General features: G+C 38.8%; 1 protein-coding gene across 3 annotated transcripts; it reads left to right on the top strand.

Annotated features, from left to right (window-relative positions):
• Positions 1-1,604: 1,604 nt before the first annotated feature.
• On the top strand, positions 1,605-27,941 carry adck1 (aarF domain containing kinase 1). 3 transcript variants are annotated; one of them, XM_088313627.1, is made up of 12 exons: positions 1,605-1,688; positions 2,187-2,222; positions 4,474-4,607; positions 5,436-5,519; positions 11,158-11,361; positions 17,664-17,822; positions 18,915-19,073; positions 20,412-20,528; positions 21,038-21,187; positions 22,376-22,573; positions 25,988-26,181; positions 26,862-27,941. In XM_088313627.1, the coding sequence occupies exons 3-12, from the start codon at positions 4,476-4,478 to the stop codon at positions 27,019-27,021; spliced, it is 1,557 nt and encodes a 518-aa protein (XP_088169753.1). In that variant the 5' UTR covers positions 1,605-1,688; positions 2,187-2,222; positions 4,474-4,475; the 3' UTR covers positions 27,022-27,941. The 3 variants fall into 3 exon arrangements, with proteins under 3 accessions (XP_088169753.1, XP_088169914.1, XP_088169832.1); XM_088313788.1 differs by lacking the exon at positions 11,158-11,361; XM_088313706.1 differs by lacking the exon at positions 2,187-2,222 and having other exon boundaries at positions 1,616-1,688.
• Positions 27,942-27,998: the final 57 nt, after the last annotated feature.

The following is a 27,998-nucleotide window of genomic DNA, read 5'->3' as shown; positions in this document are numbered from 1 at the left end:
ACATAGACGATATTGTCTGCTCCCTGCTGGAAAAATAAGTGCTTCCATTTTTCTGGAACTCAGTTAATCAATCAATTCAATACATTGGCACAAAACATGGCTTGTGCCTTTTTTTGTATTGAATGTTATAATGAGGCTCTTGGGTTTGTACACAATAAAAGGTTTTGAATCAGGTGGCCTCCAAGGACCTCATGATCGAATAGCCTGCAGACTTTTTCTATAAATAGCTCACCAGTGATGCCCCATTATAATTTTCTAGGAACTTTGTAGAAGTGATCATCTGTAAATTTGAACACTGACAAGATTTTTAGAAATAAAGTGTTGTCTATTGATATGAATCTGTTTCCTAGTTAATACGAGAAATTAGTAGCATGATCAATGTCTTCGCAAAAATGAATATAATTTTTGATTGATGATATTTTGGAGAAATTTGTTTTTTCAGAAGGGTGTCCCGAACTGGTAGCCCCTCGCATTAATCAATACCCAAGAAATGGCTCTCAGTTTTTGACCATTGTTCTACATTAACTTACAATATTTACAGTATTTGAAGTCTGTCAAAGTGTAGTAGTTCATGTATCCATCCATTGATTATCCAAACCGCTTTTCCTCACGAGGGTCGCTGGACCCTATGCCCGCTGTCTTCGGGCAATAGGCGGGGTACATCATGAACCGGTTGGGTCAATCGCAGGTCACTGCACACAACGACAAACAACCATCCGCACCCACAATCATATCTGGGGACAATTTAAAGCATCCAATCAACCTAGCATGCATGTTTTTGGAATGTGGGAGAAAACCGCAGAGTACCCAGAGAAATTCCATGTTGGCACGGGAAGAACTTGCGATCTCCACACAGGAAGGCCTGGGATGGAATTAAACCCATAACAGCTGCACTGAGAGGCTGAGTGCTCACCAGTCGACCACTGGGCTGCTATGTCGATTAGGTTTTTTGTCTGTTTATGATGAGTTGGATGGAGCTACTATAAGCCAATTTATTCATCTGAAGTCTGTCGCAGTATATTAGTTCATTTCAAATGTGTTTTTGTTTTTTCTTGTTTTGTTTTTTTTTGCTTAACGTTATGTAGTGAGTAGGCTGAGGTGCATCTTGTTACCAATAGAGGGTACTGGTGGTTTATATATGCCTGAGTTATAAAAGTCTAGCAGACGCAGCAATAACGAACTGTACGTCAGACCTGTTGTAAAATATTTAGTCGACTGTATTAAAACGCCGACTCCAAGCAAGCTGACGTGCGTGCATATATTCATCAATATCTCAAGATATTTAACTTATGATGAATTGGATGTAGCTGAGCTGGAATATCTGTTTTTATATATTTCGTTTTGTTTCTTCATTGATTGATAAAGTGTATGTTATGTCAACTTCAATGACGTGTCAATGAAGACATCACTAAAAAAATCAATACCGATAACAATAAAAAAACAATTAACTGTACACTATTTATGATGCTTATATAAAAACTGATATAAATATGATTTCGACCATTTTTATTGTAAAATTCAATTTTCATTTTCATTAAAGGATGCTGGTATAAAAAAATTACCGCACGAAGAAAGAACTACAATAACCAGCATTCTATGCGCGCGCAAGTAGGAAGTCAGCGAGGAAGTCAAAAACAAAACCGACACCGGCAAGTGGAAGACAGACAACGAATGGAGACCTGGTGAAGGTTAGTTGCTTTCCTGACACTGTTGGGTTTAATCGCTCGTGCGGAATCGTTGTTGGTGGTCGCCTGTTGCATTTTGTTATGTTACAAAATTCAACCGATCCTTGCATAACCCGAGCACGCGTTACTTAGGACCAATGAATTACGTACTCCAAGTGGGTAGATTCAGATAACACACTAATTTATGGCAAATCTCTCCTTCCCTACCAGAAACGTAAACCTCAAGAAACTAACTCGCCTCTTCCTTGCACGTCAATGTCCATAACTGGACATACGTTATTGTAATGTTATTAACTTTCTGCTTAAACTCAACGCAAGACTAAAGTTGATATTAAAACTAAACACTATGTGCCTGTAATATAAAAACGTTTCTGCTTTTAGATGAATATTCATATTCCGAGACCTAAGAATAATGTTTTTGAAAAATATCGGCTTTAAGCACTGGTCATTGACTTACTGTAAGTGAACTCTAATGATACATTTATTTTCTCTTCTATTCAGCACCAGGCTGTTCCCTCCTTAAAGACCAAGTGTGAAGTAAGTTAAAAATTAAATTTTTTTTTGTGTCGTAAGAAAAGTAATTACACATAATCCAAATAATAAAACATGAAAAAAGAACATTTTTTTATTTGGTATATTTGACAAAATAATCGTTTTCCCAAAGTGAGATTCTGCCGAGCGATAAACCCGGAAATGTGAAGTCATACCAAGGGAATATGACAGAGCACACCATTGAAAGTGTATTTGGCCAGTCATAAATTGACTCAGAAAGCGAAATATCAAACGTATTTGAGGGGATCCACGTATTTGAAGAGTTGGAGGAAGAGGAGCATGTTGGGCTTGGGTTCATTAGACCATACATGTACAAGTCAGTCACTTCTAAAAAAAACCCAAAACAAACATGAATGAGCACCTCAAACAACCCTAAAATACTCCATAACATATACAGTCATGAAAAAAAAAAACACAAAACAATTGATGACTACTGTACATGACCTATTTTATTGCTTACACTGCTTTTCTCACGTGGGGCGTGACCGTCTTCATTTGAACCGTTATATCTCAGTAACTCCTGGGTCAATCTTCACAAAAGCAGTCATTGTTTAAAAGATTGGTGCATATTTTTGTAACTCGCCCAATACTTTCACACTGAAATTGACCTTGTGGATCACGTGATCTTAAGAAACTACATGTTCTCAAAAAACATAGAAAGATTCCGAGATGTCAAATGTTTTGTTTTCCAGCAATAAGGAGTCGAAGTATACATATTCTCAGATTTGCAATGAAGAGTCAATGTAATTTCACTCGTTATTATTTTACTCTGTATTTGATAGTGCTAGCAGCGCACATTGCTACAAGTGCAATCATCAACTTCAAAATAAAAGTGTAACTAGGCATTGATGTCCATATGTAATTTTTAAGTTGGCCTTCATACCGTGTTGGCGGCTTGTTACTGTGACATATAACGTGAACAATTGTTGCTGTGGTTAGCTTGACTTCTTCTTCCTAACAATGTACACATACACCTTGTTTATCGCGATTAAAAACATGATGTAGAGTTCAAATTATTATTATTATTATTATTATTATTATTATTATTATTGGGGCGGCACAGTGGCCCGACTGGTTAGCACGATGGCCTCACAGTGAGAGGCAGCATCGATCGTGGGTTCAATCCTGGCTCCGGCCATCTTGTGTGGAGTTTGCATTTTCTTCCTGTGCCTGCGTGGGTTTCCTCCGGGTACTCCGGTTTCCTCCCACATTCCAAGAACATGCATGGCAGGTCGATTGAACACTCGAAATCGCCCCTAGGTATGAGTGTGAGCGCGGATGGTTGTTCGTCTCTGTGTGCCCTCCAATTGGTTGGCAACCAGTTCAGGGTGTCCCCGCCTACTGCCCGAAGATAGCTGGGATAGGCTCCAGCACCCCGTGCGACCCTAGTGAGGAGAAGTGTTACAGAAGATGGATGGATGGATTTTTATTCTAATTAATAATAATAAATAGCTTTCTCTCTCTGAGTTTCAGGACAAAAAGCTAAAACATCTGATTACCTGAAGATGATTGTCTGCCATCCAGGACTCTAACATGCAAAATAATCTATTTAGTGAAATACAAGTGCTGTGAGTGACGGCCACTCACCAGAATGGCTCGTCAGCCATTAGTGGCTGTTTACGTGACGACCTCTCCATAGCTCCAAGATTGTTGGTGTATTTCTTTTTCATTTATGACGCACACATATGATATACATAGTCTCACTGATGGTGTAGTGGTACATTCGCCTGATTTGTGTGCGGGCAGGGTGGGATCGGTTCTCACTCAATGACGGTGTCTATGTCTGCCTTGCGACTGGCTGGAGACCAGTTCAGGGTGTAGTGCGCCTTTCACCCGTAGTCAGCTGGGATAGGCTCCAGCACCCCCCACGCGACCCTGTACAGGATAAGCGGTGTGGATAATGACATGACATGACATGATATACATACATAAATATGTTCCCTGTTTGAATGTATGCTTCTCATTGTTGGACTAAAAGCCTGTTGCACCATGACAGTGATATTTTTTTAAACCAGTTTTCATTCTAATATCTTCTTTGGGGTGTTTTTCTAATTTAGAAAGATATATATATACTTAAACAGTACCTGTAAGAGTTGTGGTATCATTCAAATCTTAACAATACCCATCTCTAATCAGGATAGTATTGGAATCTGTGAACATTGTAGTCATGATATAAAATGAAAGAGCCTGCTCTCAAATTGCAAAGTTAAATATATTCTTTCTTTTATTCTCACAGAAATGGCTCTCCGGCTGCTCAAAGTTCCCACTCTGGCCACCGCAGTGTTTGCCTCTTCTGGATTTTACCTCTACAATAGACGATTTGATTTCAATGACCTAAGTTTGATCCGCTTTGGACGTGCTGCTGCCACTGTAAGATACTGACTGCATTTATTGTTTTTGTTTTGGAAACATAAAATGTACTGCAACTGTTTGGTGCGTAACTTTTAATTGTATGCCTTTTGTAATGAAGTTGCATGTTCGCTTGCACTCTAGTGTTTAGCCTGAAATCTAGTCCACATATAGTTAAGAGTGTACTGAATACAATTCAAGAAAGCTATAAAGGTCAGAGCTCATAAGTCCGCATGTCCATGCACTTCAGAGGACCCATTCAAGAATGAATGTATCCGGCAATGTACACATCGCTTGCGAATGTATTTACCACAAGCTTCACTATTTTATCTTTTGTAATAGTGTTGTTGTAAAACACTATGTGTACTGTATATACTGTATTTTTATGACTTAGCTGGCGGGTGGCTCTGTCTCGCTCGCTTAAAACCAAGAAATGATATGAAATATGCAGTGCAATTCCTTGTCGCATGGCTCAAGGAAACCCCTACACCTATTGGCCAATCAGATGACAGTGACATCATGGCCCCCCTCAGCGTGCGTTCTAGAACCAGGTTGGAAGCGGTTCTGGGGAACGGTTCCATTAAGACCACACGGCCTCGATAAAGTGTGAAGCAAAAACGACCACACAGGGAGAACCAGGCTTTTTTGGGGTAGAGCCAGTACAATGGAAAAGGGACTTAAGATGATTAAAAACGTATTCTTTCTCATTTGAAAAAGAATTAGCACTTCACACTTAGTAGCAGATGGTAAATTGGAACATTCTTCATGTTGAAATTTCCACGTAATGATCCTACGAAGCATTGATGCAGCCCTATTCAAATTGTGTGTTTTTATTTTGTTTTTCTGCAGACTGCTGTCATCAGCTATGACTATCTGACTGCTTTCAAATATGTGGAATATGGCACAGAGGAGTATTGGGCCCTAAAGTCCAAGGTAGATACACTCAAAACTTTTTTCATTTGACGAGGAGTTACGTGTGAACTTGAGGAGTCTAGCTGAACAATAAGCATAAATATGGGAGGGGTGATGAATGATTACATTTTTGAGGGTGAGAACTATATGAACTAACTCATTATGAGTTTTGAAGGAGCCTTGTCCTATCATGGTACGTGTGTTCCATTTGCCAATCTGATCAGAAGTCGTGTATATGGTCCGGTTAAAAAGCCAGGCTTTCTTGACTGCTTCACTTACGGGAGCTCATGTTTTAAACAACTCGTTATTTGTCTTAAATGTTGAAAAACAATCACCAACTACTGAATTAAATCGACTACTGACCTCCATTTGGACAATTCATGTCATGTTTACATAGATCTTAGCATATCACCTGGCTCCATATGTCTTGCACTCCAGGTTAACGAAAATACAATTAAAGCTCTTAAATAAAACTAAATACAATAAAATATCTAGTTGTGACTGTCACGGTCACCTGCTGCCCCCCACCCCAAACGAACAAATGAGATTTTGGTATCAATAACAAATTTATACTGGTACCAGTATCACCGAGACCAAGTACTTTTACATTCAAAAAATGCATTTTATGTAATTTGTCCTTTTAAATACCATGTTTAATGAAAATGTAACATTGTTGGGGTCTTAACTAGTATTGTAAGGACGTATACTGGAGTGTCGATATCAATACGATACCGATGGATCTGCACAGCCCTATATCAACAATGCCATTACTGCGATGGCATGCCCGTTAAGAATGCCCTTCGTGGAAGTCATAGTTAGCCCACGACCTGCCGGAACCACAGACGTGCGTAACATTGGCCTGCGATTTATTTTTGTTGTATTTCGGAAACATTTCCCCACCAGAAATCACGTCACGCCACACTCACATTTGATCTCTACTTGCGGTGTGTTGACAACAGACATCTCTCAAGCTACCGTATGCACTTTAGCATTCTTGCAGTTCAACAAATGAGTTTCCTTTTCCAACTGTGCGCATTTTACTGTAATATGATATCTTGTCTACAAACACCACGCAGTACATTCCACATACCGATGTTGGGGGTAACTGCCGTCTAGCTAGCTAAAATAGCTTATAAACGCGTTAACTTGCAGCAGAGCAATCTGGTGGATTGGTGTCTTTCACACAGACTCAAATCAGCCATAGTTTCAAATCCTTGTCACAACACTAACATCCTAATGGTTATGATAGCTCCTCATTCCAAGCCACTACCAGTATTGAAATTGAGTGGGACGCATTCAGTGGCAAAATGATACCAAACATAATTACTGTGGCGACATTACAACCAAAACGTGCCTCTTTGGAAAACCTGACTGAATGCAGTGTCAACTTTCCCCCAAAAGAGGGTAGTAACAGACTGTGAAAAGAATAAATGAGTGCACGATGGACTTGCGTGGCCTGTCATGTCTCTCAGAATGGAGTACAATGAAGCTCAGCAATCTCTTGGGGCAAAAATAAATAAATAAATAACCCGTCCACCATTTTTTAAGTCGACTTGGTTGACTTTTGTACTCAGCACGAATAAATCGCAGGTTCTGCGCTGCAGCTTTGGTTCCTTTCCCGTACTATTGTTTTCACATCATAAACTTGTCCTACACTTAGAAGAGCCTGACATCTGTACGTAGGCTTTACCCAACAAGGAGTGGTGCTTCGAAGAGAAATTATAATTGTATGCTACTAGAGAAGTGTTTGTTGTGTTTGCATACATGTGTTAATTGCAACACCATGTGTGTTGATTTGTACCAATTTCTCCATGCGTGTGTTGGCTAAATAAAAACAAACAAACAAACACTTACCCCTACACATTGGTCAAAGGTATATGTGGACTCCCAGGGACGTGAACTGTGGATTGCGTTTTGAAGCTCCCCATAAAATATTTTGCGTTGTATGACTTTTCTAAACCCACATGAAGATGGTGGCAGTCAAGGAAGATGCGTGTTGCCGCACTTGTCGATTATATCGATAAAATCGATCAATAACCCAACAATAATTAAGTGTTGATGCGTGCCCGCCGTCGATGTGGCTGGATCGGACGGAAGACAAATAGATATATCGATTAAATAGATGTCTCATTACATCCCTATTGGTCACACGATATTGTAAAATATTATATGGGTACCGTATATTTGACGACGCATGGCTGTTTCTCGCAATTCTCGCTAAAAATGGATTTCTCGCATGTGTGCTGTCTAGCAGCGGCTGCATGTGTCTCGCTCCCTTCCGCCATCTGCACGATGATTGTCATTTGCTGCCTGAGCTGTCAATAAACGCCAAATTTGAAAAGGAGCTATGTGATTGGCTGGACTGCGTTTTAGATGCAACACAAGCGTTGCAAATTCACATGACTAATATCGTCCTAATTTCGATATTAATATCTTGAATGTTCATATCTCAATGACTGGACGATAATGACATCGCCCAGCCTTACTGCTAATCAATGTATGAGGTAGAAATTCATCATTCCAGATTATGGCACATACATTTTTAAATGATTCGTCGTGGTCTGATTTTCATATTACACAAATCTGGCATTTAGAGAGGGGTATGTAAACTTTTTTATATGCACTGTATACACGCACACACTTAAGCGGGCATATCTCAAGTGTTATGAAAAGAGACAAGATACACTTTTTCTTCAAAGCATATGCTTATTTCAGCGGGAGGGTGAGATAGTGATTTGGCAGCATTGGGGACAAATACATAGTGATGTCGAATGAGCCCTTTGCTTCCTCAGCTGCATGAGAAAACAGCAAGCATGAGCGCACAGGCAGTTAGGGGGAAGCGGCCATTTTGAAAAGTGTCTTTTCATTACTGAGATAAAAGGGAGAACGAAATACCGATTCACTCTGCATCTGCACAGTATCATGCAAATTTTCCCAAGATTGACTACAGACGAGTCATTTTCATCAGGGTGTGTTGAAATTGTATTGAATGAAACAGTGATCCAAAAGCATGGTGGGAAAAGGTTTTAAAGCCTGTGAGGATGGTGAGGAGTATTACTTCTGTTGCTACATTCTTTAAACCAGTTTATACATTCATTTGTGCTATTTAAAAAAAAAAACATATTGTTGAGCAGATGTCTGTGTAAGTGTTATCTATCCTCAGATAATCCCGCTTCAATGACGTTGCTGGATTTTGTACATAAATATTTTTTAACTATGGTTTCTGGTTAGTTTATGTACAGTTGTCCGTCATTCAACTCATCCAAAAACTAGTATTAAAAGTCCTGAAAATTCCACCCTAATCGACGTGATTCTATCAAATGCTCCTCATAAATTTTCATCATTGGGTGTTTTCTGCAATGTTTTCAGTGACTATTGTCTAGTTGCAGCTTGCATGGATAGAAAAACCACAAATTTATTTATTTACGTTTATAGACACTTTTTTCTTGAGGTGACATGCATGTTTTTTGGAACGTGAGTGAAAACCAGAGTACCTGGCGATAACGGGGGGATGCACATCCATAGTTTTTCATTAGAATGTTGCACACCAGTCACATAATTATATATTTTTTTAATTATTAGTGTTCATATGTATTTTTTTCACCATTGATGAAGCTGCAATTTTAGTTAATCTACTTCATTTTAGTACTGCAGCCAAACTGTATTGCTGAAGGACTTCAAAAAACATGCGCACAAACACTAACCACGCATGACATCCCCCACCCCCTTTTTTTGTGCTTGGCAGCTCGATGTGCCTCAACGAGCCGAATAACGAGCTAATCATGGGCATCCTAATAATAAATGGGCCTTGTTCATCGTCTGCTAATCCCAGTCGTTAAACCCTGGTGTTGCAATAGAAATCATTTACTGCAGCTGTGCTCTCCACATAGGACCAGCTGCCCAAACAGCATACAATGAACTCACCTTTGACTCTTCGCCATACAAAAAGTCAGAATTGAATATCTATTGTTGTCTATTGTATTTGCTGCACACACTGTTCAATGCCTATTAGTCACCTTTCTCTCGCAAAATGATTATTTTTAAAAAGGATGTAATTATATTTGAAGGCCAAAAATAATGTTATTAATTATTGTTGTCTGTTCTACTTTGAATTGTGATGCAATCACACTTGCTTGTGTTGTTGGTCAGTTTTGAAACCAACACATACTGAGTGGATTAATAGGGACTATTTAAATATAACTGTATGTCTTGTGATATAGAAATGAATTTAGAAATTGTCTAGTAATTTAAGGTTTTCCCGCTTGATTCCACGTTCCCTGTAAGTGCCTTTCAAATAAACTGAAATGAGATATTTCCATACCCCAGGTGTTCCAAATATTGTACTACCAGCTTGTGAATGAACTGTTTACCCTTCTTCCGTGGTATCTACACCTCGTCATCATTGTATAAATGGGTGACTGAGGCAACCACGCAGATGTGCTCAAATGCTGCCTGTAGACTTAATAATGTGTGTTGTAATATACTCAACTATTTTTTTCCCGTATTAGTAAGAATCTCTTTGAGTATTGTTATATTACACCTGGCTGCATATGTCACTCCAACAGAGTAACATTTCTGTTAGCCTGTCACTGGGATTTTACGTTGGCTGCTAATATTAGCACTGCCGATGTTTTTTATAAGGAACACACACACTCTGCCTTATTTGTTTACCTGACTCTATGATGCATGGACTGATGATGGGCGGCGGCTAGCATCAGCCTATACCAGAACAGAGTCATTTCAAGCGTTCAGAAAGCATCATTTTCATGATGACGTAATGTCATTATTGAGCTGTGAGCCAGCCTCTGTGGAACAAAACATCTTAATTACTTGGAAGAGCGGAGCGATGATGAATCAAATGATTAGGCTCCAAGCAGGAGGAAAAGCGATGTCAGAATTTAATTCTCATCAGCCTTGCTTCCAGATTGCCTTGAAAAGATATTATGCCAGAAATAGAGACTTGACTGAGGCAACTGACATGACCGGGACAGAGACGGGAACTATTTGATTATATTATTGCAATTGTGTCTCACATATATGTATTTATTTTCAGTTCTCCTTTTTAGCATTGTGTGTGTACGAGCCATTTATGTTGAAGTACGTTTTGATTTTAACCCCTCCACCACTTGGGGCGGTGTGATGTCAATTAGTCACAGGTCTAAATAATCTATGGGATAATGAGACCATGTGTTGCTATTGGGAAAGCAAAAAGTTTTAGAACGTGGCGCGACATGAGGAGATGTGACGTGAGGGAACGTGACGTGACTTGACAGGAAAGTGGACCTCATACATCAAGATCGCCTTTAGTTTGGAAATGGTAGAAAGGACATCCGTCACAACCCGAAGGAGAAAATCACTAGATCACAAATTTGCTCCATCAATGACTGCAGCATCTGTAAAAAAGGCAATACACTTACTTTGTCACTTGAGGAAACACGAGAAGTTGTTTTTGATGACATTTTGCTTGCACTTCTGCTGAAGAAAGTGGTGTGGTCTACAAGGCGTGGTCTCTCTGACGGACTATCTATCCATCCATTCTCTCTCTCTCTCTCTCTCTCTCTCTCTCTATATATATATATATATATATATATATATATATATATATACCCTGAAATATATTGTATTTTACATACAAATATATTTTTCTAACCACTTGTAGGTGCATCAACGTTCAGCGGAGCGTCTTCGAGATCTGTGCTGTGCAAATCGTGGTACCTTTATCAAGATTGGACAGCACCTTGGGGCTCTAGATTATCTCCTTCCGGAAGAGTACACATCCACGCTGAAGGTACTCCATAGTCGAGCCCCCCAGAGCAGCATGGAAGAGATCGAGCAGGTCATCAGAGAGGACCTCGGCAAGGAGGTACATTAAATTAAAAATTTTAAAAAGTGTTAATAAGATTTTTAGGCAGGGGTCACCAAAATGTTGCCTCCGGGAACCAGGTCGCCCCTGAGCACCACATGAGTCGCCCATGGGCCTGTTCTAAAAATAGCCCACCAATGAAGAGATATTCATTTTTAGGAAGATTGTATAAAGTGTGGTATTGTGTACATGTGGTCTTTATTCATTTCCAAATTATAGAGCGAACTCATTCATTTGAGATTTGTTTTCACATAAATTAATATTGATTCATTAATAATGACCTGACGGTAATTAGCAGATTTGTTATTTCATAAGTGTGTATTAAACTGGTAGCCCTTTTCATTAATCAGTGCCCAGGAAGTACCTCTCCATTTCAGAAAGGTTGGTGACCCCTGTTTTCACCTTTGTACTCAAATTAGTTGGGGTCGAAAGAATTTCACCAAAGGTAAAACTTACACTTGTTTGTAAGATACTTTAAAGCTACGGTTGCTTTGGCACTGCTTGTGTTGTAGATCCAGAGTGATCCACAGTTTTATCCCACATACAATCACACAAAAACTCTTCCTGGTAGCATAAAACTTTGGAATGTTGGACTTTATTTGGAAGTCATTTGTTAAAGACTTTAAATAAGATGAACAAAGTATAATATTTCACAAAGTTTGATTGAATAATAATAGTACATGTTTGAATTTCATCCTTATTTGTTCTGCTTACTGCTTGTTTTTGTAATATGAATAATGACGGACTCAGCTGTCTATGTTACAGCAGGTAGGCAACCGTTGTAATATTGCTTGCTTTGTTAGTTTGTCTAAATCTGATGTCTAAAACCACTACCGATTGCTTACTACCCTTGGCCACTTCAACCTGTATAAGTATGAAAGCGTTCAGCACAATAGTTTGGATTTATTGGCGTCAAACGTGAGGTCCTTACTGTCCAGCCTGCGGCTCCATGTCGCGGATGGCTGATGTTTTCTGAGGTTGAAGTGGGCCCAAGTAGAGACGTCCACATACATTTTGCAAAAGGAAAGTTGTCAAATCTTTTGCTAGTGTATTTTTATCCAATTATACTGTGTGTGCTTCAACTTACATACAGGGGAAGTAATCCTGGTACTGCTGATAATTTTATGAAACGTTATCTCTGCACGCATTTAGATTCATGCAAGTTGCCTGCCTATAAAGGACAGTGCTATTTGACTTCAGAAGCACCAATTATCATTAGCCGGTACAGTACTGTTAGTGATAATGTTTCAGAATTCATCTAGCTCCAAGTTTAATTTCACTGATCCAAATCATTTTGGGTTTCCCAGGTACATCGTTGAAATACAAGTAAATAAGCACCCCATTTCATGGAGTGGCAGAAAAATATGTCCTTGTTGATTTCCAGTTTTCATTGATTTTTAACAACATATAATGAATTTTATTCAGTATTCTGATTTGGTCAAAACACAGCAAACACATGGCCCCATTGCAGAACCAACTTATAATGATGACAGCACTCAACTGCTTCCTGTAGGCAAGGCAATTCTTCATTTTCTCTGCTGCAGTCTGCTCCCTCTTTCATAATATAAACTTTCTTATCAAATTATTGTAACAGTGAGACAAATGCCTTTGCTTGTGGTAGACTGAAAACATTTTGGTTTTACATTGAAAAGTGAACATGACACAAGACATATACAGTTCAAGTTTTAGATATCGTCCTTAAACTCTGACGGATAGACTTTCACCTAATTTAAAAAAAACTATTTGAATCCTTCACAAGTTAACAATGTGGGTATTTTTAACTCTGAGCTTAGTTTTAGTCCGCATGTTAAGACTCTTATAAAAAGAGGACAATTCAAAGAAAAGAGCCAGAGTCCGCCTATTTCTATTTCATGAAAACACAACAAAGCACTTTCCATAGAAATTTGTGGGAAATTCGAACACAAATTAAAACACATATACAATATATCCCAGAGAACACTAGAACAGCGACAGTCTCATGTTGAGTTGATAGCTAAAGAATACAAATGTGTCTTCAAACGGTTTTTAAACATGGACGGAGAGGGGGCTTGCCTAACATTTAATGGGAGGTCATTCTATAGGGAAGGACCGGCAACAGAAAAGGCACGATCCCCCGAGGCTACGCTTAGTCCTCTGCACCTCTAGCAACATTTCGCCCGCATACCTGAGTTATAAAACTCGTAATGGTGTGGGTCCTTCTTATTTGTTGGATTTTCTTTTGCAATATCGACCCTCATGGACCCTGAGGTCCTCTGGAATTGGCCTTCTAACAATACCAGAACCAGAACCAAAACCCACGCTGAGGCAGCTTTCCAATTTTACGGCCCGCGTTTGTGGAATGGCATGCCGGAGGACCTCAGAGCCCGGAGAACGTCAATATTTTCAAAAGGAGGCTCAAGATTCACCATTTTAGTCAAGCGTTTGGGTGATTATAGCTTTTGATTGATTTTTTTTTTTTTTATATTTACTTATTTATTTTTCACTTATGAATTTTACTCACACCTATTTGAATTTTTAACTTTATATTATCTTGTTTTAACCCCAGTGTTCCTCACTGGGGGGCCGTTCCCCCTGGGAGCTGTGTTTAGCTCTGGCTGTAGGGATGTTGCCATAGGGGATTCCTCCGCATGCTCGGATTCCGATCTCAGCTGTGGTGGGGTTCCTGCAACTGGATGCTTGGCATGGCTCCTCCACAAAAACGGTGTGTCTTCACACTGGTCCCCTGTGCTTAGCCATATGTCTCACCCCTGTTCTCAGCCATGTTCTTTCTTGGTGGGTGGGTGTTAATTCAAGTTTTGAGTCCTTGTTTGTTGTCCTTGTCTGGTTTATTGATTTAAAATGAATTTTAACTGTACGACACGTTATGTTGCATTATAAGGTGCTATACGAATACGAGTTGATTTGATTTGATTTCATGCTCATTATAGCCACGCTCAGCTTTCATCTCTGTGGGGGACACGGTAGTGGCGTGGCTTAAATTAATTGAATTAATTGAAGTTTGTTCTGAGTATCTCATTTCCTTGGTTCAGTTCAAGATGTTTACTCTAAAGATTTGAGTAAATGTTTCAAGCATGAAGTAATGTCACACAAGCACCATCAATTAGTAATACAAACAAAATCAAAAAGGTTGGTATGCAAACAGCAGTGGTACTTAAAACTGTGATGTGCGTTGAAAATTCTCAGTGTGCTTACGCATCACTATGTATAACAATTATAAATTTTTTAGGTGAGTAGAGGTATTGGAGCAGATTGGGTCATTATTTCACTGCATCATGAATCAGTTTATTTGTCGAGATAAAGATTCTAAAGAATGAGAAGGAGATCATGATTTTTTTTGCTACCTTTACAGTGACAGAAACATGAACGTATTGAGGTACATGCATTACGCCTCCTCAGGCATTATTAAAATTATGTGTAATAATCTGACTGCAGCAAAGCAAGAATTGTTGTCTGTCTGGAAAAGAGCTGGCCATAAAACCTATTATTTTTAGCGCTTGATTGCACTCCATGTTGCGGTGTAGTGATTTATGACTTCTTCCAGCTGGGGTTGTGGTGGTGATGAGACAAAATGGCCATCTTGGAATGCTAACACAGACACACATGTGTTGCCATCCAACTGTGAAGCATCCGGCGACATTTCATTTGTGCCATAAGTCATTTCAGTGAGCCTATTCAATGAACGTATGTTGTTGCGGTTATACCTTTTGGGTACACAGCCCAGGTGAATTATGTTACTATATTTAGTGCCATTACCAGCTTGGATTGAAATTATTTTAATTGACTACGTATTAGTAGAGTATTTGAACCAGAGGCTAGAGAGCATCCCTTATAACACAGGCTTAAGAAAGAAATCGTTGCTATCATCGCATCATGTTGAAATGGCCTCACAATTGATAGTACATTGTTGAATATTATTAGGAGATCACGTAACTTTCTCCTCACGAGGGTCTCACATTTGACGCAGACATTTTTATTTCATCAGAATCTATTCAACCTCCTAAGGATGATCTTTTGGAAAAAAAAAAAAAAAATGTCAAACGCATCCTTTACCCGAGATGCACAACGTATTGAATTGACAGCGATTCATGAAAACAATTATTATTCGAAGCATAATAACTTGAATCATGAATTAAAATGCTGATGAGTTGGATACTGCCCTAAATACCAGCAAAAAGGACATTCTCATCACTTTGACTCTTGTTCATTACAAATGCTTGTGTGCTGATTTGTTCAGAATGTATGTTTTGTATGTGTGTGTGTGTGTGTGTGTGTATTCAAACTGGGCCTGCCACTGTTTTCACTTCCATAGCCATTTTATTGCCGCAGCTTCTCGCAGCTCCTTAAAATGACAGTAAATTACACTTTTCTTCAATACATGAATAGAGTGGGTGGTCATCATCCCAGTTATTTAGACATTAGTGGATGCAGGTCATTTCATTAAGCATGTTTTTATAATGAATAACTCAGCAATTCCCATGCACAATCCCTCAGTGCTTGCATAATTTCTCATCTAATGCAGTTTAGAACTGAATCAATGTTGACCCTGTAACTGATTAGCCGGCGTTATGTTCAAGTTGGTCTGTTTTACGAGTGCCGCAAAATGTTTGAAGAGGCGGTTTCACAATATGATGGTTGTATTACTAAAGATATAATCGCATGCAAGGAAGGCAAGAAAAGTGCATGAAATAAGAAGGGATGCTTTGGAAAGAATACCTGTCTTCAAAGTTGACCTCAGGGGGGTAATCACTCAGTAGTTGGAAGAGAGAAACTTTGTCAAGGTGAAGGTTTAATTTAGTTTGACCCGGGGTTGTTACTGGAGTTGTTTGTCAAATACCGTGGTGAAAGAGAACGGAGTAATGAAAAATAAAGAAATACAATTATTTTTTTATTTCATCCTTAAATATATTGAAAGGTTGCATATTTAAACATACATGAATTTGTAGCTATTTGTAATTTGTAAGACATAAATCCATCGACGGAGAAGTAAACTGTCATGGATTTTCCGTATTTAGTTTCGGAAATCACTGAACTATGGAAAAAAAAACATGGGTCACAGTGCTCACACAAGTTGAAAACCAGAAAAAATACTCAATACTCTATTACACCTGTTACTTGCCTCACCGCTCATGCGCATACAAAGATGCTAGCTGGCAAAACTAGCAGTTTCCATTTTGTTTACCACTAATCTAAACGGAATTATTAGGCATAAATATTATTAGGAGATCACATAAGCATTTTTGGGCCAATGCTAAAAACATGAAGTCCAGCTACCGTTGCAACTTCACTGATGGGCTTGATGGCGAACACTTGGTGGTCGGGCCCGCACCCATGGTGCCAATGGGATCACCACTTGTGGGAGGGGCCATAGGAGTCGAGTGCAATGGGAACTGGGTGGAGCCTGAGGCAGGGACCTCGGTGGTCCAATCTGCGGCTGGCTGACCACCAAAATACTGTTTTATTTTCTATTTTATTGCTGCAGTGTATTGAAAAATTTTTTTGTTAACCTAAATGTGCCCTACATGCTGCAGTGGGAGGACTTTCTGAAGAAGATGCATGATCTTTGAATTGATGTAATAGTTTAGATCAGCATATTTACACATGCTGCTATCGGCCTCAGAAACACTTAGCAAAATGCTAAAAGTTGACAAGAGAGTAGCTCTGACCTTCACAGATTCCTGGGGGATCTTATGATGACATACCATTGCACGAATCTGAAGCTTCATATTTGTAGTACAACGTATTTCCACTCCTCTAAGGACATGTGTCTGATTAGATGACGAGTGGGGCTGAGCCGAAATGTATGCTTGCTCATCGAATGGTCCAGAAACAGCGTCACAAGCTGATACAATACAATATAATACAATACAACGTTATTTATATAGTGCATTTCACAACAGCTGGAGCTGTAACAAAGCGCTTTCCATATGACGCAATATAAATTAGGCAGGAAATTAGCAAACAAATTAAAAGACATAAACAATAGATACCAGAAGAACAGCCGAACGATGAGGCTTTACGACGTGGTTGAAGCTGTTTCATCAATGCTTCAAACTCGCAGTCACTGTCATTTGTACTCACTTTCATGACAACACGGGCAGATCTACCTTGAAAAAAAAAAAAAAAAAACTGCTCGAGTGCAAGATGCTTGGTTTTACTTCCTTGCACATGTTCTCCTCTCAACTCGTTCTCTCTTCTGAACTCATCCAAGAGTCACTGCAGGCATTTAAAGAGTTAATCGCTACTTTCATGCTATCATACCCTCATTTTCTGTTTCTCTTTTCATCTCTACTATTGTCTTCCAGCTGTCAGAGTTGTTTGTTTTCTTTGAAGAGACACCTCAGGGAGCTGCCTCTTTAGCCCAAGTCCATAAAGCAGTTCTGCATGATGGGAGGACGGTGGCCGTTAAGGTCCAACACCCCAAAGTCCAAAGACAAAGCTCCAAAGACATACTGGTGATGGAGGTGAGTTGTAAGGCTGCATAAATATAGCACAAAAAAGTATGATTCCAATGAAATTGGGATGTTGTGTAGAATGGAAATTAAAAGCAGACTACTGTCCAATGATTTGCAAATTCTTTTCAACCTGTGTTGAGTTGACGACACTACAAAGCCAGTATTTCATGGTCATACTGATACATTTTCTTTTTGTTTGTTTGGTTGTGGACGGCACGGTGATAAGACGCCCACCTCACAATGCAGAGGTCTTAGTTCCCTGACCCACCTGACTGGAATTAGCACGTTCTCCCCGTGCCTGTGAGTTTTTTCCCCCACATATCAAAGCCATAGTAAGTTAATTAACACTCCAAATTGTCCCTAGGTATTATTGCGTGTGCGGATGCTTGTTTTTCTTTGTGCTCCCTGGTTTTAAATTGTCATTCAGAGAAATAATTCTAGATTTTAAAAAATGCACAGAGGTGCACGTGCCTGACACCTTGCTTTTCTGGGCCACTAATTGGAGATGGCTGACGTGAGATTGCGGCCGGAGGGCGGGGGACTAACTGGCAAAAAAGGCTCAAGTGCCCAGCTCTGGTCTTTCCTCACAAGGGTTGCAGCAGTAAAAAAAAAATGAAAACCTTTCCATCAATCCATCAAACTTTGACTTTGAAAATAATGAACGGAGACTACAATTACTGGACCCACCTCATGGTAGTGTATTTTGTTACATTATTTTTGTGCTATTTCAAATTGTATAGTTTATTGCACTGTCCTCATTACTTATTTTGTTCTTTTCCACATCGTGGTGTCTCTTTTCACTATTAATTTCTGTCTTTTTGTTGTCTGGCTCTGGTGTCATGTGTACTGCTGTCCATGTATGAATATCTCTGTGTTTTTAATATTGGTTAGTGCATTGAGACACTTCAATGTGATTTTGCACAATAAAAATCAATAAGCTTGAAAATTAAAACGCATATTTAGGCTTTTGATATAATGTTTTAGCAGTGTACTCAGCCAGTAAATAATTTTGATCGTTAATATGAGTATAAGCATATACTAACTACACTTTTTTTTCCAAGTGGGTGATACATAGCGATTCTCGTTGTGCTCTATTTTAAGGTATTGCTAAGAGGAGTCCATTGGCTTTTCCCTGACTTAGCCTTCATGTGGTTGGTAGAAGAGGCGAAGAAAAACATGCCACTGGAGTTAAACTTCCTCAATGAAGGACACAATTCAGAAATTGTGTCAAACAAGCTGGCCCACTTGAGCTTTCTCAAGGTAACCCATTTGATATTCCTTTTCCTCCTTTGAAATTTTTTTTTAATATTTCTCTGTTTTGTAAACATGTTTTGTTTGCCTTATTAGGTGCTGACAAACTTGATTTGTTTGAATTTAAGACCATTACGCTTAATATTTTGCGTTAGCTTTTTAATAATGTTTAATAACCTAAAGTGTCTTAAATATGCAACACTTGTGTTCTCTTTTCAAATTTTGCCGTTCACAGAAATCTTCAAATCACAAAACTGGAAACTCTTTTCATTCCATGTCCATTATTATTTAATTTTATGGCATCCTTAATTAAAATGTGCTGGTTTGAGTGATGGAGTTATGCAGTATCACAAGGTCCGCGATAAGGACAGTGTTTTTTTTATTATTATTTTTTTTAAATATTATCAATACTATTATGCTGTAATATTGAAGGTGTTGTGAGTGACAAGTACATACATACATGCTTTCTTTCGTAAATAGTATTTTTTTTATTTTATTTATTTTTTTATGAAAAAAAGTTTCTTAAAGTAATTAACTTATTGCTATCCACCATTGGGACTACGGATTCTCTGAGGATTTTGAGTAAAAAAATTGTTCTTTGATTCTGAACCTTGGGGGGTTCAGTGGCGAGCCAACACGCAGGATAAAGACAGTGGACAGGACAGGTTCTTGATGTAATCTCCGTTGGTCGACCACTTTTCTTGATGGACAGTGTCCTTAAGGGTCTTGAAAGGCGCTTGCAAATTGAATATATTATTATTATTATTATTATGATTATTACACCTGGTAGATTTGTATTGGTAGATGAAATCATTATTTAGAAACTGCATTTTATCCTTGAGTAATTTTTGAGTGTGCATACCAGCAAATCCAGAGAGTTTCTGATACGAGTATAGAGAAAAAAAATATTTTCGGGTGATTACGACTCACCTGTTTTCTGTGTTTGGTCATTTGGCGTGCACAAGCCTGAGCACAGTGATGTCATTTCCAGTCAACACCGAGGGTAAAAATGTCTGCTTGCTGAGAAGGATAAAAACGGTTGGATTTTGCCGCAAAGTTCATTCTCCACAGTCGTGATATTATTGAGAATACTAGTGAGGCTGCGTAGAATTTAATATTTTAAAGAAACTGTTGAACTTTAACAAGTCTCTAGAGCTTAAGAAAAAATGTTTCAGCGGAGCTGTGGCCTCAAATCTGGGTGAATGGCTGCAGGAGAGTGTTATCCTTGGAACTGGTAGGGGACTCAAAACTTGAAGATAAACACAGAAGACCACCTGAATGTATCTTGATTGAGTTATCTATTTACGGTTACACTTTTAGAATGAGTAATTTTTCTGTTCCATTTAGGTTCCCATGATCCACTGGGAATTGTCCACGAAGAGGGTTCTGACCATGGAGTTTGCTGAGGGAGGGCAGGTCAATGACAGAGAGTACATGAAAGCTCATGGCATCAACGTCAATGAGGTAACAGTTGCCGTGACATGGAACGCTGTCAAACTGAGACTGCTGAGGGAGTTAGCTTGGCCAATTACTGAGTTACTCCAACATAACTGGCTACATGTTTGTACACGAATGTATGACTTTGATTATTGATAATGTTGAGTTGTACATTTTTTGGGCTGCTCGTTCAAATCTCAAATCTGAAATGGCTCCATGTGCCGTCTAAAATGTGTTCAACTATTATATTGTTGTCATTGTAAAAGTCCACCCATCCATTTCTCCATCTTATCAGAGGTCAGGTAAACGGTAGCCTTTACGAGCTGACTTTGGTCAAGTAATCAAGGAGTTGAGGCACTACATAAAAATGACTTCATGTTTTTCACTCAAAAACAAAACATTTTTAATTGTAAGGGTTGTTATTCTGGTCAGTGTCTGTGATTGTGGTTTTTTTTTTACATGTTAAACTGTCTTTCAACAGTTCAGTTTTGCTGAATTGAGTTCTGCAAAAACCTCTCTTTTTTTTTTCTTAACAGATTTCAGAAAACCTTGGCAAAATGTACAGTGAAATGATCTTTATGCATGGCTTTGTTCACTGTGACCCCCACCCTGGCAATGTGTTGGTTCGAAAGTGTCAAAAAAGCAAGAAGACGGAGATCATCCTACTCGATCATGGCCTTTATCAGGTTAGAAATCTTGACGCGTCACAAAGCACAAATAACAGAAAAATGTTGCAATTTCGGTGTCCATTTTTCATTTGCTGACTGAAGCCTTGGAGTAAATCCAGTTAAACGCAAACGCACAATTTGGATGCACGTACATAGGTTGTTGTTGCACACACTTACACACAGACAGAGAGACAGACAGACACATTTATTAGAGCCCCAGCAGACTAAAAGCTTTTTGATAACTCTTTTGATGTGTTCTTAGCAGAGTGCAGGGTGCTGTGTTCAAATTGGACATAACCTGTGTGTACTCTGAAGACACACAACACACAAATGCTTTCAAATTGAAAGCATTCATTAAGAAGAATTTGCCAAAAAGAAGCATGCAATCAGAGGTTGTTCCTATATACCGAGAGTGACCATTGTACGGCTTTGTGGTTCATAGATTGATTATAAAACTCCGAGGTGTAATACTAGCATGGACCGTTTGTTTGTTGCCTGCAAGGCACCACTACCTGCCACCTGCTCAACAAGTGAATTCAAACCACTTAATCAATAATTAAGACTAATCCAGAAAAAAAAACATTTGTGAGAAACTTTGAATTTACAGATGCAATTAGTATATGTTGTGGCACACCACTCACTCCAAATGGCCGGAAACATATTATAGAATGTATGTGTATATATTGTGAATATCCAAATTCAGTTTTAAGAAATACAAATTAAATATCACACATTGTGAGAAAATGCCTGTATATTCAAATACAAAGAACAACATTAATGATTTCAATAGTTAAATATACACAACCTAACTTGTTAACAAAGCTTTGGATTTGAGTCGATCCCTCCTGACCACGTCAAAATAACCTTGAGAAATATATTGTTTTTCCTGGCATTGTTTTTCGGAAGTGAATGAGCTTTTCCCTTCCATTAATCATTGTGTGACTGGGCAAATTAGGTAATAGATATAAAAGCGGTCTAAGCACCTTGAAGGGAGAGAAGCGCGATACGAGTAAAGCCCAATTGCTATTTACAATGTGTTTGTTTGTCACCCAATCTCACGTACTCCAATAACTCATAAAATAGAAGCAGTGATTCAAGGAAATGTTAAAAAATGACACACATTTTGGTTGCAATGCAATATAATGTACTATATATTTTATCTAACGAGCAATTGCCATTTGTAATTTCTTTTTTTTCCCTACCCAGGTCCTACAACCAGATTTCAGGATAAACTACTGCCGGCTGTGGCAGGCTCTGATTCATCAGGACATGCCTGGGGTGGAGCGTTACAGTCGCAAACTCGGAGCTGGAGACCTATACCCACTGTTTGCTTGTGTACTCACCGCTCGCTCCTGGACTGCCGTCAACTCCGGTATCAGTTCTGTGCCTGTCACACACTCAGAGGTAGGATTTATATTTGTTCCCAAGGATACGTTGCCCAGAGAGATGAGGTCTTGAATACTGAAGCAACTCAACTTATTTTTATTTATATTGCATCTTACCAACAACCAAGACTGAAACAAAGTGTTGTTCTTCAAGATAAATTGAACATAAGGCAATTTAGCAATGATAAAAAAAAACATAAAAAAACAATATTAAAACAACAGAATAATCTCAAATTGTGTTAAACACTAAAGCCCATTTACTCAATAAGCGATGAACACGCATGACTTTGTTTTTTCATCAGGGTTCGTGAAAGGTTGCAAAGGCATTTGCCCGACCTTTGCGAACACTTCACGGTCACAAACAGTTTTTTCACCTTTCATTGTCCGTTGGACCGGTGGGCCGGTGGCTCTTGGCACACTTCCCATTTCTCAAGTTTCCATTCAGCGAATACTCGCTTAATATATCACTCAATAACGAAATCTTCACAAATTTGCTTCAGCCATGAAAACTTCTTTTCAAATATGGCAAGACAGGTTTTCTTTATTTATTCATTTCTTCCACTGTAGGAAGTTCTGTCCCTATCTTGGACGAAATCAAGGGTTAATTCATGTAGTGTCTTATAAGGCAGACCAATGGAACATAGATTGTCAAAACTAGTGATAGACCGAAAATGCTTTTTCCGATACCGATTATTTGTAGTCATGGAGGCCGATAACCGATATTTGAAGCCGATATTCATTTGTTGAAAAAAGGGGATGTGCTGGACTGCAAAATAAAAGCAAGAAAAATGTGTCCAGTCATGTCTACTACATCCAATGGAATTTGTTACACCTTACTAAAAATGTAATTTAACCAATCTTTAGATAAAATAAAGTGTAGACGAGGGATTATGGCAAAAGGAAGTGTAGATAGGATGTATCGTGCGTGAACTCTGGAGCTTGACATGAGCGTGTAACATGAAATAATGCAGCTGAGATTGAGGAGGTCATTTGTGCCATGCAGAATTTACGCACCCAAAAATTGCTAATGCTTCAACCCTGTTATTCTGATAAGGCAATGTCGATCAACTCGCTGAGGTAAAGGAGGAGATTTTTCATTTGAGGTGGTTGTTGAGAAGGGGAAAACGTAGTTGGCATGATGGGAAGATCTTATGCGGCGGCGAGGCGTCTGACTCTCGATGATGATGGCAGATCTGGATTGTGGTGGCGACTATCCACTTGAATCCGACTGGAATCTCATCAGACTTTTTCTTTCTTTTTTCTTTGCTGTATAGTGCATATTTTAATGTAAAATGTATATATTTTTTGCTTCAGGAAATCAAAGATTAGCCCTTTCCATCTGTGAGCAAAAATGTTGTGTGCCTTTAGTCAACAATTCCCCTCAAGTTAAAAATCACTGGACATTTAGTGAACCTTTCACACATATGGTTTTGTTTTGTTTGTTTGTTTGTTGTTGCTGTTGTTGTTGTTTTTTTTACCCTTGGTTGATAAGTTTTTCCTTGAATGTTCTTCCCTGAGAAGCATTTGGTGATGAAAGCAAATTACTTATTGAGACATTTTATATGCTCTGGCCACTATTACGCCATGTTTCTTGCATATAAATACTTGGATTTATACATTAGCGAGGCAAAACTGAAATTGCTCGCACCAATTTTCCTTCCTACTGGCTGCATTCCCCTCGCCTTTTGCTCTCCCTATTATTGCTACACTTGCTATGAAATCCCTTATTGTAGCTTTCAGATGCAAATGAGAACAGTTCTCCCTGTCCCGCTGACAGCTGTGAGGCTTGCTATATTACCTCCTATAATTGCTACTAATTGTTAGTCTCCAAGCAGGACTTAGCAGAGCACAAACCGCTGCCATTGCAACTATGGAGACTGTTCATGACATGTTTAGGAAGGCATATTGTCTTTTGAGCCTGGTGTGCATACTGCATGTCTTTCTATAGTGGCTGGAGATGTTTGTTTACTTTACTGCAGAGAACACTAGGCATTGTATAATATTTAATGCATTTTATAACGCCAATTTTCCACAGATGCTACTTAATCAGAAACTTATTACAATATTATATGATATCAAAGTTTGCTAGTTAATGTACCCTATTTGTTAATATCCGTGGAGAAGATTGTCTATATCGCAAATTCGTAATAAATGCTGTTGAAGCACACAATCCAAACGTAAATGTTTGTAATTATATTCATTATGTATTAATTCATAATTTTATATATTATAGGATTAATATGAATTTATTATTAGCCTGTAGTGCAGCGGTCACCAACTCCAAAATTGTTTTGTATGACGCCGTTCTCCACCACACTTGATTCAAGTGAACATCAGCAAGCTCTGCAGAAGCCTCATAACGATCCTGATCATTTGAATCAGGTGTGAGGAGGAGAGGGACATCTAAAATGTTGTGAATAGGGGCCCTCAAGGACCAGAGCTGGTGACCTGTGCTGTTGTGCTCATAGCAGTGATTCACAACCAAGGTGTCATGGCACCCTAGTGTGCCATGTCGAGCGGGAACAACAAATCGGTGCTATTCATAAAAAGAAAAACAAAATAGATCATTGAAAGAGCAACAGATTTCTTCATCCAACTTATTCCCAAATGCAATTATGTGTGTCTGGACGGCTGCAAAAAATCCAGTTTCCAACCTGCATTAAAAAAAAGCAGCATGCGCTATGCCGAGGATTTGTCACCAATCTCAGTTGCGTATGCTTTTACTGTATTGAGCGCATACAAAGTGCGCACCGTATTATTGGGCGCTGATATGTTAAGACAGGCCCCAGCATTTAGACAATAGCTAGCATGCACGCTAGCATATGTTTAGAGAAAGGTAGCTTTGAAAACAGAAAACTTAGTTAGTTACTTGTCAGTAGCAATCCCGCAGGTGCTCGAGCAGCATTTGGGACATCCCAACCAGCAGTGGGTCAGACGCATTGTCATTAACAGTTTGTGATCACACTTTGTCGGGGATGGATGTCACTTATTCACCACACTGCTACAGGCATAGTAGCAAACAATGAAACAACCAAAACAAGGCACAAATAAATACAATGAACCCAAAATATGGATCTCTCATGCCATTCATATCCCTAAAAGAAATAAAATGAACACAAAACATGTATCAAGTGATGCAAAGCATTCTGGGAGTCCTTCTGCCTCAAGCCATCAGAGGGCTGGTCAGAGAGATGTCGTGAGTGGTGTTTTTTTTCTGTAGCTGTCTTAAAGGGGCATGAACATAGCCGCAGACAGAAATGACTATTCTTTTCTCTTTTTTTTTTAAACACCAAATTTACCGACATGGGCAAAATGGTGTCGGTTATTGTAATACATTTCGGTAACGGTAAATGTTCGGTTTTATTATTTTTGAGCATCTTAGCAAAAGGTTGACCTCGGGTTATTGGTAACTCTTGTTCTCTTTTCTCGTCAGGATGTCGAAATACGGACCAATGCAGCTCTTTACTTGCCCCAAATCAACGATCTGTTGAACAGAGTTCCTCGGCAGATGTTGCTGCTATTGAAGACCAATGACCTATTGAGAGGAATTGAAACCACTCTACAGACCAGAGCGTCGTCGTCCTCTTTTATCAATATGTCACGCTGCTGCATACGTGCTTTGGCCAGGTACAACAATTGCAATATAACTAGAAAGTCTGTGGATTGTCCAATTTTATAATGATGGTACAATCAATAAGCATGGGGGGAAAAGAAAAAACAAGTGTGCAAATAAACTTAGTGTTTGTCAATTTAGTTTTTGTAGCAGCAGTTACTGGCTTCTATTTTGGTCCATTTGTTGTCCAAATATCTGTACCAATGTCTGTTTTCTGTTCCTGAGTTTACACACAAAACCTTACTTTGGTCTTTGTTTCAGAGGTTAACGTCAATGTGAGATACTGTACTAGTACGCCTGTCTGAACGATCATCAACACAAACAGATGAAAACGATTGTGCTGCACACAATTTTTTTCCCCAGAATACATTTTAATGACAACTTACGGCAATGAGTTCCTTTTTTATAAAGAAAGCTATGTAAGTTTGTAGTGCGGACCCAATCAAACAAAAAAAGTGAGTTCATGTCTGCATTCAATTTGAGCACCTCCAGCGCCATCACGTCTGTTTTGGATTCACTTTAAAATGCTAAGCAGATATAAAACCCTCTCTGAATCCGTCTTTTATGTATGATGGAGCCACAATCGGATAACGCAGTCTTTGACGCCCTTCAGAGAAAAGTGTGTTTCATTTGGATATTGACATGCTTTGGTGTAGACTAACTTTGGGTTCTTCTTCTCTGCTCTGACCGACAGACACAAAAGGAGTCAGATTCAATCCAGCAGGAGACGTCTGCAAATCACACTGACGGAGTCCTTCAACCTCTGGAGACTCAGTGTATATGAGTTGTTTCTATGGTTGAAGGGCTCTCTGTTGGGACTTGGGGTTTCTAAACTGCTCACATTTCTACACTGAGACAAGTAGAAATCCTACCGATTATACGTGCACACTTTGACCTCTATCTGCCTGTCGACTTGTATCACGAAAATAGCTCGTCTTGTACAGTGTCTTTGTTAATGTTCAAATCTGAAGTAAGTACTATATCCAGTCATTTTAAGTGCAGACAGTTGTCTGACTATTTGGATCAAACCAGCCATTGGACCATTGATGCAGTGCTTGTCAAAACTTACCTCAGGATGCTACAGTTACTGTATGTATTTCTTGTCAACTCATGGTAGTAGTGTTTGTTCATCAACAAATGAGTTACTCACTCACTCTTTCCACGAATTACATTCTTCTGTAAAGATTATTAAATGCTATTTATGCACACACACACACAAACACACGCACACAAATGACTTCTGCCTCATCATTATTTCATCTTATCATCAAATTTTTAATCAGAAACTATGTATAAATTGGACGTTGTTATATCTGCAGTGACATTTTACTGTTTGTCAACTGCTCGGGGTTGTGATTGCATGCCAAACCTCAGCGGTTCTATTTTATTTCCAACAAAACTGTCGCTGTAAGCATTTTTTTGTCCTGTTTAATTTGTAAAAGGTGTATCTTCCTCTGCTGCCATCGAAGAGAATATTCTTGTGCTCATCTCATTATGTGCTGAGATACAATTTTACACCAAAACAAAATCGGCATCAGAGTATATTTCAAAATGTCATTTCTTTCAAAGCGGCAGTCAGAAATGTTTGCTGAATTAGTAGCTTACCTACTATAAGAACATACTTCATGCATGCTAAGAAGTAAAGCTGTAACAGCTGTTGTGGTTCATATTTTAAATTTTATCATAAACACAGAGAATCAGCAAGTCTTGTCTTTTTTATATATTTTTTTCAATGCATGGAAGATGTTACTAATATTATAAATGGTTGAAAGAGGTTGTAGTTTGTACAAATTGGAAGTCGACTCGTGATATGTAACCGATTGCAGTGATT

This window comes from Idiotropiscis lumnitzeri, chromosome 1 (genome assembly GCF_059441095.1).
Source record: "Idiotropiscis lumnitzeri isolate Australia: NSW breed Sydney's pygmy pipehorse chromosome 1, RoL_Ilum_1.0, whole genome shotgun sequence".
In the NCBI taxonomy this organism is placed as follows: Eukaryota; Metazoa; Chordata; class Actinopteri; order Syngnathiformes; family Syngnathidae; genus Idiotropiscis; species Idiotropiscis lumnitzeri.
Note: the sequence above shows the minus strand (reverse complement) of the source record. Positions and strands in the feature narration are given on the sequence as shown.